The sequence below is a fragment of the Phalaenopsis equestris genome, unplaced genomic scaffold (assembly GCF_001263595.1).
Source record: "Phalaenopsis equestris unplaced genomic scaffold, ASM126359v1 Scaffold000362, whole genome shotgun sequence".
Lineage (NCBI taxonomy): Eukaryota > Viridiplantae > Streptophyta > Magnoliopsida > Asparagales > Orchidaceae > Phalaenopsis > Phalaenopsis equestris.
The window spans coordinates 85,604-101,899 of record NW_018164804.1 but is presented as its reverse complement, the minus strand read 5'-3'; the positions used below and the strand labels follow the sequence as shown (position 1 = coordinate 101,899).

The 16,296-nt window shown below is 30.2% G+C and overlaps 1 protein-coding gene across 2 annotated transcripts; it reads right to left on the bottom strand.

Moving 5' to 3' along the window:
* Window positions 1–612: 612 nt before the first annotated feature.
* Window positions 613–11,003, bottom strand: LOC110026298 (eyes absent homolog 4). 2 transcript variants are annotated; one of them, XM_020727184.1, is made up of 6 exons: window positions 10,686–11,003; window positions 8,491–8,787; window positions 5,135–5,302; window positions 3,606–3,699; window positions 1,144–1,338; window positions 613–936 (listed from the first exon to the last, which is right to left on the bottom strand). In XM_020727184.1, the coding sequence occupies exons 2-6, from the start codon at window positions 8,749–8,751 to the stop codon at window positions 668–670; spliced, it is 987 nt and encodes a 328-aa protein (XP_020582843.1). In that variant the 5' UTR covers window positions 8,752–8,787; window positions 10,686–11,003; the 3' UTR covers window positions 613–667. The 2 variants fall into 2 exon arrangements, with proteins under 2 accessions (XP_020582843.1, XP_020582844.1); XM_020727185.1 differs by having other exon boundaries at window positions 10,691–11,003.
* Window positions 11,004–16,296: the final 5,293 nt, after the last annotated feature.

The following is a 16,296-nucleotide window of genomic DNA, read 5'->3' as shown; positions in this document are numbered from 1 at the left end:
AAACATATATATATATATATATATATATATATATAAAGGGAATTGCGGCAATTTATTAGATGATGAGGTACTGTGAGAAGAGGGGTTGGGGGGTAAATATGCCCGCGATCGACAGAGAGGAAAGGGGCTACGGGGTAAATATGCCCGTGATCGAGAGAGGGGAAACACAGCCTGCAGGGTCGAGCCCGAAGCCATTAAAAAATGCCACCGCGACATGAAAACCAAACAAACTAATTTGTATTTTCGAGTCGAGTCATGCAAAAAATGCAGAGCCAAACGAGCCCTAAGCACCAATTCATACGCAATACACTTGATGCTTGCAGCCCTTTTTACTCAATTTCACGCCTCGCCATATGTTGTTAGCCACCTTCATAGACTATTTAGAAGTTGAGAACAACAATTTCAAGCATATGTTTTGGGTATTTCAAATCCCTCAAAATTCTAATTTTGATTTTTTTTTGCAACATATCAAACGCCCCCAAAAAAAAACCTGAAATACAAAGAAATCAATCAATGAAATACCACCACCACAACCGCACCTGAATAAAGAGCCCCATAATTAAGTGAATTTTCATCAAAGATTCGGCCAAGTGAAATCTCACAAGTACACCCCAAAAATTTAAAAAAAAAAAAAAAGAAAAATGAAAGGCAGCAGATAAGAGAAAGCTTATAGCTCTTTCTCATCATCAGCAGAATTGAAGGGGCCATAAATAACCTCCATATAATGTTGGATAACTCTTACAGTGAGGCCTGGAAGTCTGTGTGGTGCTTTTGGGCGAAAATCCATCTTAACAAAAGGCCAACACATCCTCTCTGCTGCTTCACATTCTTCCATCCCATCTCCAATCACACAGAATCGCACCGATGGTCCGCCGCCGAAACGCTCCCGAATCCATGAGAAACACTGCAGTTTTCCGACTTCCCAAGAGCTATAAACTGAGATGTTTCATATTAGATAAGTTTAGGATTCTTTCTTGTCGCTTTTGAAAGAATATATGCATCAAAAGAAATAAATGAAATTACATGACATAAATGAAAACTTGTAGATTACAGAAACATACATGCAGAGGTGTGGTAACAGTAATTAAAAAAATATTGAATATTCTGAATAACAATTGCACGGGAAGAGTGAAGGATGCTAACCATTGTCATAAATGATGTGATCATCCAAAAGAAAGAGAATGCACTTGACGAGACTTGGAATTAGAGATCCGGACGTAACCAATACATTGATGTCTTGGCATTTCATAACAATGTCATCACATGTATTTTCAGATGATGAAGGATGAGAAGTAGCAGCTTTAGTTCTGCCAGAAATTTGATCCAGTAAAGCACGTCCTGCATAACAGAGGTTGATTGAAACATCAATTGTTCAATTCTCCAGGGCGCTTATCCTTAGTTGTGCCACTTATATATACCCGCAAAAGTCTGACAGCCGTCATAAAACTCTTTCAAGCATATGTATAAAAAAAGACATTTACATGCATAGCACCTAATCCCTGTGTATTTACATATAGAACGCCTTAACTTTGTTTTTTACATTTGAATCGCTCAAATTTTGCATATCACATCAAAAATATCACATATTTAACCTTTAAAAAGTGAACACATCTTTTCATGCATGGGTAAAGTGACAGATATGTAAAAATTGAAGTTTAGGTGCTAGATATATAAATACATAAGAATTGAGAGTGGTATGCATGTAAATCTTCCTTAAAATAATCACATTTAAGATTTTATTAAAAGTTCAATATGTAAAAAAGTTAAAGTTTAAGTTTAATGATTTTCTTCTTTTTTCGCAGCCTTCCTCCCATTTCGCCGCCTTCCTCCCCAACCTTGGACAGCACATGTAAGGTGTTAAAACTTATTTAAAATTGATGCTTTTCTTCTCTTTTTCTATTAATTCATGATCATGCTACAAATTCGAATGATTAAATTTATAAAAAATTAACTGTAAATTTATTTAACTATAATATATTTTTTTCAACTGCTTCTATTTAAAATCTATTTTTAAAGGTCATTTAAAATTGTGACTTGATCGTAAGTTTTTCAAAAATTTTTAAAGCTGTTTTGTACCTCGTTCTGAAGATTTTCTGACTCCACTATATTAGTCTATATATCAATTCAATATCGTTTGGTTTTATCATATTGGACAATTGATTTTAGTTCCTTTTGAGTGTTGTAACAAGTCATAATTTGTTGCTCCTTTCATGCATACAATGGTTATTAATGTAATTTATTGTCTTATAGATTATGATGACATTTTGGATCAAACTACCAATTTTTTTTTCGTATTAACTATTACTTGAAATAAATTTATCTGATCATAAATAGGGGGTACATAAGGCCTCTAAAATAATAATAATTGTCAAAATAATCTTGTAACTCTTTGCAAAGGGGCATTCTAGTCTTGAGTCTATAAAAGTGTCTAAATAATTTAAAAACTATTTTAATATGGGATGAAATAGTCCACAAACTCTTTTAAAGAGAGAATTCTCATTAAAAGAGTTTGAGAATTAATATAACTTTTTTATACACTTCGGGAATAAAAAAGAGCCATGTAAATAATCAGTGGATCATTTTGACACTTTTTCAATTCATTTGATTATGTTGATCTCTCTGTAAATGCACTAGTTATAAGTAAATTTTTCTTGAATATTGAAATTAGAAACTATCAACTTCCAAAAGAACTTGTATATTTATACTGATGTGAGGTCTAAATTGCTCACATTAATGATTTTTATTTTATTTTTGTCATATTCTATATGTTTAATTGTTGAACTGTAAGCACAAGTGAATTTGATCAATACTCATAAATCTGTTTTTCTTTTTTTAATTTCAATGTGATTTCTGATCGATGATTGATTTTCAATTAAAAATTGCTATGCAAAATTTTGATTAGCCAACCATTAGTTATAGTTTAAGCAAAATTGGCATGCTTTTTAGATTTCATCAAGAGAAGATTAATACTTGTTTAAACCTATAGTATGTAAACTATAAAATTAAATTTTTTGTGCATGAATTTGAGCACTAAACTATAGTTGTAATTGAAAAACTTCAGATCCTAAGATTTCTGCATAAACAGCTAACATATTTCGGTATTTTTTTTATCAATGATACAGGCTTTCTACTATGTTTATCAACAATTACAACATCTAATCTTTCCCAATTCATAGGATTTTTTTTTCCCTAAGTTCATAAGAGTTCAATTCATCTGCCACCATAAAAAATTGATTATATTTTCCACCATAAAAATTGATTATATTTTCTTAAGGTGTAAATGAGAATCAAACAATACCATATAAACAAGGAATTATATTTTAATGGCCAAATATCAAGCGAAATGAAAGAAAATGTAACCAATGAATTAACAATAACAACAATGTTTACATGTCAATCAAGTTTCCTGCATTAAATTCATGAAGCTGTATATTCACTTTATTATTTTCTTTGTGAATATCACAAGCTGTAATGGAACAACATATTGTATTTTAAAGTGGGTAAATAATCTAAAATTTATACATGCAGTTATGCGGAGCAAGATGAGGCTGAATAACTCATAACTGCTAGAACTAAATTAAAGAGACATAAAAATTTCCCATTACCAGAGGAAAGCCATCCATCTGTATAGTTATCTGTCAACATATATAGATCATCCCATTGTTTGATCATATTCTGGTCGAGGAAATTTCGCAAACCCTGTAATAACCAAAATAAGTTAATTCACAGGTTCTGGTATCTTATATACTATAATTTTGCTATAGCTTCATCTGGGTGCTCAAATTTTCTATATTTACTGATATGAACCCTAATATCTAAATGGGATCCAAAATATCACTAAAATTGACTAACACGAAATGAAATACAACCTTTCATTCATGTGTTTTAATGTAATTTAGATACTAAAGTGCTATATCAATAAATATTAAGGATTTTAGTAATAGATATATAAATACATAAGAAGTCAGTGGTGTGTAAATCACATAGAAAAAATAAAAAACCTTCTGGTTTCAAACTTTAGGCACAGATATAAGACAAAACCCAGTAATATCATACATTCAAGAAAAATTTGGAGCCATTTTGTTGGCCATCAGATTCTCAGATTATGCCATTATTTAAAGTAAAAGGTGAATAAAAAAATAATAGTGATTTCCAATACAAGAGCTATTGCTTGGCTAAGCACGCTGACTAGTCTCTCTCAATGTGGGAATGTACATAGCTTTGCAGTTAAAGTCATATTGAAAACATCTGTTCCATCATCAATTAATCAAAGCAAAAATGACATCTGAATCCAAAAATTTTCACACATTTAGCCACCTTACAAAAAATATATATAGTCAATTACTGTATGGCATAAATAGGGTGATTGACAATTCATGAATTCCACCAAGCATATTACACGAACAGCAACTCATTAAGAAATGTAAGATGCAATATATAGGGCAGATAAAATAATAAAAATTTTGAAAAGTGCTGAGAGGAATCCTATAACAATAGCTTAAAATAATTCTTTAAAACCTCACTAAATGAGATATCTAAGTAGTTCTCAGAAGTAAATTTAGTTTCAAAATCGTATCAAAATGGAGTAGGATTATTGCTCCAAAGCACAAGACTAAGTGGTTTCTTCAATTAAGTGAAAAAGATCCCACTATAACTTTTAAATGTTGCTGCACAAGTTGGTGGATTATGCATGCAAGGCTACCTGCCTATGTATGCCAATTAGGCAGCCCAAGGGTACATTATAACAACCAGACCTTTAATTTTAAGACTTGAGTGGGTTGGCTTAGATCATGTGCAGGAAGAAAATTGCAAGTAAGCCTCATTAACAAAAAAATTAGAAATTGGTCGGAAAGTAATCTCATCACGACAACCGTTGATTGGTTGCCAATACATTTGACAATATTTGATTAAAGATATGCTCTAATGCATCATATGGGGAACACATAATTAACAGCAAAAAGACTGAAAAATAAAAAATAATTAAAACAAATGCAGAAATTTTTAACACAACTATGTAAAAACTGAATAACAACAACAGATCAAGCGGCCATTATAATCAATACACACAATAGAAAGAAGCATTTAACTTACGAAACCAAAACCCCACAGGGTCATAGGTATCTACTATCAGCACCTTTGTATATTTGTCCGCTATAGCACGGTGCCTATATGCAAGTTTCCTTCTGTTGGAGTCATCACAAGGAAAGCTTAAGCCATCATTATTGAAGTCATAGTCAGAAAGGTCTTTCCCATCATCAAATTCATTCAAAGCAAGCAGAAAAGGTTCATTGTAGTCTTCAATCTGCCAAACATGTCTGAGAATGTCAGTTGGCAAAAGTTATATAGATATTACATAATTACCAATATCAATAACATTATTACAATTACTAGTGAAAAGACACATACTCAAAATACATGTAACATACAATCGATATAAATTTATTTTAAAGAATATGGGACAGATATTACTACATAAGAAACCAGTGATTAATATTTTGAGGGATAAGTAAACTTGATTTATATCAACAAAACTCTTCTATTAAGAGAAATTACAGTTTCGACTCGAATATAAACTGAATAAGCTTATGGTTAATTTAGTTCAATCACACATATATACCAGTTCTATAACTTCCTTATTTAAGAAATATGTTATAGAAAAAAATATTCAAGATAAGAAGAATTAAATATTAGTTAAAAAGTTAATTTGATGCATATTTTATAATGCAATTTTATTTTATTAAATTGATGATGGCAACTAATTAAATGTTAGCTAATTTTTCACAACAAATGATATTCAATTTTTATTGTTTCTATGAATTTGAGAGAAGTCAAACTTAAAAATGTCAAAAATTAGCTATTCGTAGACTTAATTTATACCCATAATTAGGTGGAATAGCTGATATAATAAACAAACCTGAAAAGAGCAGTAGACAGACTGTTTTTAAGAACAGGTAAGGCGGGACTAATTAAATTAGTTTTTTATTTCTTCCTGATTGAGAAATTATGATCTCAACTGAAAGATAAATTGAATTGATTATATAAAAGCATGAGTTTAATTTGGTTAATTAAAAAACAGTATTAATTTAATAAAATCTTGACTGAAGGAATATATTATTGTAAAACCATATTCAAGATAATAACTTCGAATTTAATGTAATTTGTATAATGAGCATTTGTTTTATTAAATTGTTACTGATAAGCTAACAATTAGCTAGTTTACAAAACAAAGGATAACTCGCATGAATAAGATTACCTGATAGTATGGTTTTAATTTGATTCAAATCATACATGTATAGGAATTTTACAACTTTTTTAATCAACTTTTTTCTTGAGTTGGTAAAGGTTGGTTAATTTTACCAAAAAATCAAGCTTTTAATGCTTCTGTTTTAATGGATTTGAGTGAACTTCAATTTGCAAATGTCAATAGTTAATAGTAAATTTGCTTTGTGCTTATCATTTCTTGGGGTTAGCGACATTCGCTCTCCTTATCATTTCTGTGGTGAGGTGAGTTGTTCTGTTTTTCCCTATCAAATGGATATGATTTTTATTTTCCTTATGTCATTGAATTTAACAAAATTTCCATGATTAAAGATGTATTCAATTTTGCAGCGGGATTGCAATATTATCTAATAATTGAATTTTTTAAGAGAATTCGAAACAGTTAAAATAAGGCAGAAACATAAACATATTACATGTAACCAAATTTCCTCAGCTGGATTGTGATTAGTTATATAAAAATTTTGCAAGAATTTTAAATAGCAAGGAAAATGAAGGGTTGGGATATTTGTCAATCAAGTTATAGGACCTTGTAGAGTGAAATCATAGGCGGCTTTTTAATTCCGATCATTCCCACAGCTCTATTTTTGTAAATATCTACATAGATATCATTGTTATTCATATGAAACTGTAGGAATACAATAAAGTCGAGCCCTCTCCAAAAATCCAAATGAGAAAAGGACCAAAATAGTCCCCTAAATATTTGTGAGCAGTCAATTTAGTCTCGCAGACTATACAAAAGACAAGATTTAATCTCCCAATGAAACCCAAATAATCTTGTCATCCAAAATAATGAAAATTAAAATTAATGTTAATAAAAATGAGCGTAATTTAGAAAAATATTTTTTCTTCCTGAATTTATTAGAAATTTTAATTTCCTATTTACCTTATTTTATTGTATATAGTAGCTAACTTTGCAAATAGCAAAATAGATTGAGATCATGTAAATTGCAAGCGTGTTGTAATTTATATTTGTGTTTGATATTTTTTAAATTGATTCGACTGTAACAAAATACTTACAATAAAATTGAAGTAACAAATATCTCAAAAAAGTTATTTATTACAAAGATCAAGTCAATTGTAACCTCTACGGTCTCAATTCACTCTTATTGTATATGGATTTACAATTGTAAATGAGAAAAACAAGGTTCGTCAAAAAATAGATTTACTAAAAAGATAAAAGGAAAATACAACTTCCTATAATACCCATATTTTTCAGCATCATTAACTTCAACTTTCATTGGTTTAAATTGCATAATAACTTTGATTCCCATTTAAAGAGTTTGGGAAGTAAATTGGACATTTTAAATAATTTATGATTAAAATAGCCCCTCAGACGTAGTAGGAAATCATTTTAGTCATTTCCTCTAATGCAAATCGAACACAATTGATCATGCCTGAGATAATTTTCTTAGTTGAGTAAAAGATGGTGTCAAGTATATATGGTTTGTGGTTGTGCGTTAAGACAAAATCTCATTACTTCATAATTTAATTTCTTTCTCATCTCTCAAGTAAATGCAACACAATTAGTATTTGTCCTATTGCATGCATTTAATATATATTGTATCCCAAACACACCAAAACTAATAGTCCCTAAGGGTACAAATCTTATGGAGATAAAGACTTTTCAACCCATAAATACTAAAAGCTTAATGGATGGCAAAAATACAGGAAGGGATGCTAACTCTTCGAGCCAAAAATACCATTAGATGAATAAAACCATTAATAAAGCGACTTTAAAAGTAAAGTTTATCTTAAGGTAAGTTTAGGGTGGTTGTAGTTTTTCAAAAAACTGGTTGTAAAGCTATGGTGAAGAAAATATCATTTTAAAAGTTAAGATGAGAATTATAGCTATATATTAAAAAAAATCAGCCAACAACTTTCTTATAGCCACGACAATTTAATAGATTAGGTTAAGGAAATCAGCTTCCCACCATAAAAATTTCGAGAAAGCAGTTCCACAAACAAAACCCTGATGGAGGTCTGAAACACAAAACAGACAAAAATTTGTCTCAAACTGACTTTAGTTGGTTTAAATCAATCATCATGTATCGAACAATCAAGGCACAAAAACAAGTCATCAATGTGTATTGTAGAACTAGTAAATTTGTTAGAGTAGGTCTAAAAAAAATCACGAGTCCAGCATCTAAAGGCATGAAGCAAAAAGGAAAAAAAGTGGAGAAAAAAATGTGTATATAATTGTAAACTTCATACTTGTTCATAGAAGAAATGGTCATCACAGATTTGAAGAATTTGTGTTTCCCAAAGTTTTCCGATTTCAATCCCTTTTCTAGAGTCTTTTAAACCACCAAAGGCCTGGACATATGTCCCATCCAACAACGACTTCAACAATATTAATGTCTCATCCATATCCCATATGTATACATTTGTTGGCCTGTTGTTGCTTGCGCCAGTGGAAAGCTCCATGGTCAGAGAACAATGAGTAGAAGAGTTATCTGATAGTTTATTCATCATGCAATTTGCTCAGGTACAAATCACCACCAGTATTGCCTGTCAAGTAAAAATGTCCAAATTAAGTTGAAAAGCGTTGCGATATATCCTTAATTAAAAAAATACAAAGAAATATTGCATAATCAAGTACTTAATAGAGATAACCTTTTCTAATCTATCAATCTTTCGAATGATAACATTAAGAATAACAAAGTAAAGATAAGCCTCTTCGATATAATCTGTGGAGGCACCACATCACTAAACGACCTTTTTCAACTAAACAACTTAGGACTGCAATAAATACTCAAACAAGCATATAAATATTCCTAACACTAGAAAAACTTCACACATAAATAGGTTCCATGATTCACCCAAGGAAATCCCAAAAGCTTATTAAAATCTATGAATATAGACGAGAAATAGACACATTTATGTTTGTTGAACAAAAATAAAATGTTGGCAAGTTCGGAGAATATTAAAGCAACTTATAAAAAAAAGATCTCCGAGTCCTTATAATTCCAATCAAATAAAATGATTCTAAGTAATATTTCAATTAATAACTCATTTTTTAATAAGAAAAAAAAAATTAAGGCATAAATTGTCCCCTAACCAAGAAAGAATTGAAGCGTGAATTCATTAAAGTTGTCTATTTCACAATGCATTTAAATGAGCTAGGGGGTGAATTTTTACCCGCATCTAAAAGCTATATGCTTTTGAAAATAAAAAGTAATATCAACCATAATAAAGATTAGCTTACTCTTACAATTCTTTAGAAGTCCTAACATTTTATAATAGTATAGCTTTATCACCATCTCGGGGTTGTAAGAAGTTTCTTCATGGCATTAAACAATACTTTTTTAGTTTTTTAATAGTTAATGGTTATAAAATATTTGATTGTCTAAGAAAAACAAAGATGTGAAAGATCTCAATTTAGATTAAAAAAGAAACCTACAATATGGAATATAGCGATACTCAGCTCAAATTGAGATCAAGTTTTAGCAAAACTTTAAGATTTTTTTTCATTAAAGTGTTTCTAGTAGTAGGTGTATCATTTTTTTTCTTTTAAGATATATAATGGCTCTAAGATGTAAACAGAGCATCACTTTCATAACAAAATTGAATTGGTTAGGAATGTAAAGGCTCTGCAATATAAATAGGATAATCTTTTAGCGTTGTTCCTAGTACTATGGAATGAGGAAAAGGATAGTCAAGTTCACTTAGAATGATTCTCTACCTCTTGAAGGCATATATATAGGAATGCATTGGCATGGTGTAATAAATTATGATAAGCCTTTCGGTAATCCTTGATGCATTCAATGTCATGCATTAATGCTTGTGAGACTTGGATTTTTGTTGGAATGGTAAGCAAGCATAATGAATAGTGGGAAGATTATCTATATTAAATCTCATTAGCCTTTCAATATATTTTCAATTAGACACCGAATTACAGCTCAATCAGCCGAGTTTGACTTAAATTCAAAATATTAAAGCTTAGCCAGACTAAAATCATACTCAAAATTGCACAGTCCAGCGGGTTTGACTAAAAACAGACCAATTATGGTCTTTTTAGTTGGCCAAGAATTCTTAAGGAATCGAATCAATCACAACTAAACTACTAAATGTTCTTTGAGTCAGCTAGAAAATATCCAATGTATACAATTAATGTGAGGGTAGATAAGTGATAAAACTACAATCTTGGACCCTTAGCAAACATAATTTTAAGCTTCATTCAGAATAAATTGCCGAATAAAATTCAAAATTAAAATTTACCATATCGTGTATAAAAATCATAATAAAGTCAAGCAAACATAATTTTAAGCTTCATTCAGAATAAATTACCGAATAAAATTCAAAATTAAAATTTACCATCTCTTATACCTTACAAAAATCATAAAAAAGTCGGAAAATAGATAAGGGAAAACTAAAATTACAAAATTTCAATAGAATTCTTCAATCACCTAACCATCAATCCAGGAGATGATTGCTCGGGAGAGAACAATTGCGGCTCTTCTCCCAGAGACCGCTGGTCTAGGGCGAGCTCTGTTGACCAAGAAGGCCCCTTTCTCGTTGCGATGGTTGCCCTCGCAGTACTCAAAAAGCTCAACAGATGAGAAGGGGTGGTTTACCTACAAAAAACTGTCAAGGGGACATGAATGGCTGCATCCTTTATCGATTATAGACGCATGCGTTTACCGAAAGGTTAGGGTTTTAGCATTGGCATACGAAAATTGCGCATCTACGTTAGCAGCCGGCAAAAAGTCAGCACTAATCACCCGCCGTCGGATTAATATAGCTTGATTTAATAAACCCTAAAAACCTTGCTATTATCATTCAAATGAGTGTCTCAATTAGTAAAAATCCAACAAGGAAAAGTAAGCAAAATTTGCGTAAGTACAGTGGGAGTGTGCCACGTGTAAAGTGGACCTCATCTCTCTAAAAAACCAAACCAATCAGTGTATTACAGTGAGGTTCACTTATCAATTATCACATGATAAGTTCTCACCTGACTCCAGATGCAAATTTACGTTCGGTGTACGGAAGTAATATTTTCTCCAAATATACTTGATTTTTATTTTATTTATTTAAATGTTTAAATAATAGTATATGATCAACAAGATCATCATATATCATATGAATAAGTGTTTGTACATTTTGGTTAAAAAACCAAAATGTGGCTCCCAAAATTATAAAATGACCTCACAATTTTCACATGAAAAGAGGTTTGATTTCAATTTCAAGCTAGACATGAATCATAAGTTAGAGAGAGAATTATTTGATAATTAATACTGATGATTATTATAATATAATCATCATCACCTCTCTTAATGATCATTGCTTGCTAACAACATTAATATTTGATTATTGAATTTCATCTCCACATGGTCTTTTTCATTCTAAACTATTTCTCAAGTATTCATCATTGTATTCATAAGTAATTAAACGACTAATTCATGCTTTATAATCATATATTCTCCAATTAAGGATAACTAATTTTTAGGATCTTATTTATATAGTGGATTATAAATTGATTTAATTATATATTTAATAGTAATATATTATCATTTCATATTAATGATATTTTATAAACAATTATTAATTAATATATTTAGTTTTAATCTCTTAATTAATCTGATTATTAATTAATACAACATTATCCACATTATGAAATCCATCATGGTTCATCACATACCACTCTGAGAAATTGTTGTAGCTTGTTCCATATTATCTTTGTAAGTTTTCATGATTTTTCTAGCTTTTTTTTTCTCTTAAAATAATTTATTTGCCAATAGTGAACATGCATATAAATTTAATACAATTCCTTCGTATTTTAAAGTTAGATGAATTGATTTATTGATGCTTATTTATATTATTTGATTGAAAAAAAAAAAATTTGTGGATTTATTACCTTATTTAATAGGCGTAAAATAGTCTGACACAATTATTCAATGACTTTTTTGTTTAAAATTGCAATATTATTTGTTAAGTTTTTTACATGGAAAATTACATTCATGTTCGATTAATATGGACGGAGTAATTAGAAGACAGGTCTGCCTGTTTAAAAAAAATAAAACAAGTCAAAGATGAATATGATACATGTGAATGCCTAGTTTGAACTCGAGTCAAATATGAATAACCAATAATATGACCAAGTCAAATCCAATCCATGATATACTTGATTCTACTTGGTTTAATATCTAATTAATAGCCCATCGAGCAATGCTCTGACACTCCATGACTGAAGACACTATGACCATTACACAAAATAAATTTTGGACACCTACATTAAGCAAAAACATGCAACATTGATTATTTCAAAAATTATTACTAAAAAAAGATGAAAATCATGTATAAAATATTTTTTAGACAAGTTTTATATAGTATTATTATAGTTCCATCAAAGTTCATGGGGCTTGAAAGATACATTATTTTTAATTATTGAAGAACCGTAGAAGTATACGGCTGATAAAGTACTAATCTAAAAAGTTTAGAAGATACATATAAGCTCAACAAAATACAAGAACTCTCAGGATCTAAGAATTTCGAAGGACATATGTTTGGCTCATTTAAAAATCATATATACTTCATTAAGCCAGTAGGAAATATATATCTACATTCATTTAAAAATCTTAAATGAAATAAGCTTTACAAAAAGCAAGCTTTCATACGCTAGAAAACCTCAAAACTTAAAAGCCACAAAAGGTAAAGAATTTTGCTTGTAAGAAAAATTAAAAGGCTGCATGAACACAATTTACCTAAAACTTCATCTTGACATTCCAATTTCAAAGATCTAAAAACGGACATAACATATTATACTTGAGTTGTAGGCTGGTGGTAATAGTAGTAGTTAGACATAAAGGTCATATTTAGTAGTTATAATAGCGGCACTTTGCTTGTAGTATTAGTAATTGATAACAATAATTGTAGTTGGTGACTGCAATAGCCACAGTTGGGCGCAAAATGGTGTAAATGGAAACTGCAATAATAGTAGTAGTTGGCAAAAAAAAAAGTCATAGTTGGTTGCTGCAAAGGCAGTAGTTGGTCACAAATGACGTAGTTGGACTACACCAGTTGCAAGTAGGGGTCATCGACGAGTGGTGTTCGATGGCAGCAAGCGGTGATAGTTGGCATGAGTGGTCGATGGTGGCCAATGTCTATGGAGGTCGATGATTTTTACTGAGTCTTCAATATATGTGTCAAACATAATAGTCGTATTTGGAATGCAAGGGTTGTAAATTGGGGCTGTCGACTGCTGATGATTGGCAGCAACAAGCTATGATAACCGGCGATCGTTAATGATGGTCGAGGGTTCTACATGTTAGTAGTTATCGTCGGGTATTCTCTCCAGAACGTACCCTGAATTCCTCTTCTTCCTCCACCTCCTCAAGTGAAGAGTGAGGTTTTATTATATGTTCTTGGGGAGGAATATTTTGAGTTTTGGTGAATCACTTTTCTAACCAATTGATTGGGTGGTTTATATGGATCTCATTGATTATAGAGATTTTAGAAGGATTTAATGTCCTTAATGATCTTAAAATTGAGTGTTATTAGACTCGTTGAATTCCTTTTGTTAAGATGCTCGATCTGATTATAAATATGTCAAAAATTTAGACTTCATTTGCCATTCAATTAACGAACCAACACTTCCAAATGTGTTTTAAGGGGTTGATATATATATGGGCTTGCTTGGACTCGGATTGAACTAGTTTTGGTTTCATTGAATTCGTTTTATTAAAGCAGTTAGTTTGACTATAAACTTATTGAAATCGAAGCCATGGATGACATTGGCTGAACTTGGAATACTTATTATTCAAAAAATGCATCGAGATTCATGCTTGATGATAAAATTTTGCTGATGACGCATCAAATTTGTTCACTAAAATCCATAAAAGAAAAAAAAATATTTCAATTTATTTTTAAGATGCTCAAATATAAAAATTCTCTCAAAATCAAAATGATAAAATTATGGAACAAAAATATCCTAGAGAAGCACATAAATACATGATTGTTCACGAAACATATCATAAGAAAAAGGTAAAAAGAGTTAAAAAAGAAGTTTATAAAAAAAAAAAGCTCAAAATAGAGAAATTGCAATATTGAAGACATCTTTGACTTTCTTAGGGTCTCCCATATATTGTGGGCATCTAGACATGCCTTCAAATCAGATATTAACTCTCATGGGAGATACATTAAATTTTGAGGAAAATTAATATCCATATAAGAAAATATTAGAGCTTCAAAATAAAATAAAAAATTCTCTTATCTTATATGCAATATATTAAAAATGAAGGCAATCAACCAACCTTTTAGATAAAAAATAGAATTCCATCATAGGGATTGAGAGTTTTGAACAGCTCAAATTCAAATAATCTAAACAAAGGCAAACAACCTCTTTTTTAAAAAAGCCCAAATCTCCATCATATGTGGTATTTATACATGAAAGAATGAGACAACAATCACAAATATTGGAAGAAGAGAGATATAAACTTAAACAAAACAATTGTACCTAATTTTCCATTATAAAATTTATAAACTTTGAATAAAACAGTAACAAAAGTTACAATGAGAGTTCATTCGATTACTATTGTAAGTAATTATTATGTTATAGTCTAATTTTATTAAGGCCCTTGAATGCCTAATGAAAATAATTTATAATAAGGAGAGATCATCTAACTGAGTGTTTAATGGTTTTAGTTAAAACAAACATATCACTCCCAAACATATAAATATAATCTCATTCGTGATCGAAAGGGGGATTGAGGCTTGGAATTAAACTTGAGGAATTATAAAGAATTCTACCCATTGATTGACGTTATTCTAATTATCATTCGACCACCGTCACACGCTCATGACCACCATCATTTATTCGTAGAATATATATTAACTTCGATCAATGGACCTTAATCGCCTGCTCGATGATATCATCCTCAAAAATATTTCTCAATATTATCTATTATGTTCTATCATATTCACATTGAGGTCAAGCTAATAATCCATTCAATATAATCTCATATTGTTCAATTGAGGAGAATGATTGACTTGTATAATTATACTTATATAATGCATTATTTCAACTATGACTAGCCCCACCATATTTTCCATTCCAGAATTTTTCGCATAAAAACTCCAGTAATATTAGAGCTTCAAAATAAAATAAAAAATTCTCTCATCTTATATGCAATATATTAAAAATGAAGTCAATCAACCAACTTTTAAGATAAAAATTAGAATTCCATCATAGGGATTGAGAATTTTGAACAGCTCAAATTCAATTAATCTAAAGAAAGGCAAACAACCTCTTTTTAAAAAAAGCCCAAATCTCCATCATATGTGGTATTTATACATGAAAGAATGAGACAACAATCACAAATATTGGAAGAAGAGAGATATAAACTTAAACAAAACAATTGTACCTAATTTTCCATTATAAAATTTATAAACTTTGAATAAAACAGTAACAAAAGTTACAATGAGAGTTCATTCGATTACTATTGTAAGTAATTATTATGTTATAGTCTAATTTTATTAAGGCCCTTGAATGCCTAATGAAAATAATTTATAATAAGGAGAGATCATCTAACTGAGTGTTTAATGGTTTTAGTTAAAACAAACATATCACTCCCAAACATATAAATATAATCTCATTCGTGATCGAAAGGGGGATTGAGGCTTGGAATTAAACTTGAGGAATTATAAAGAATTCTACCCATTGATTGACGTTATTCTAATTATCATTCGACCACCGTCACACGCTCATGACCACCATCATTAATTCGTAGAATATATATTAACTTCAATCAATAGACCTTAATCGCCTGCTCGATGCTATCATTCTCAAAAATATTTCTCAATATTATCTATTATATTCTATCATATTAACATTGAGTTCAAGCTAATAATCCAATCAATATAATCTCATATTGTTCAATTGAGGAGAAGGATTGACTTGTATAATTATACTTATATAATGCTTTATTTCAACTATGCCTAGCCTCACATCATATTTCCATTCCAGGATTTTTCACATAAAAACTCCATTGCTTATAATTTATTTATTTGTGTGTAAATTTT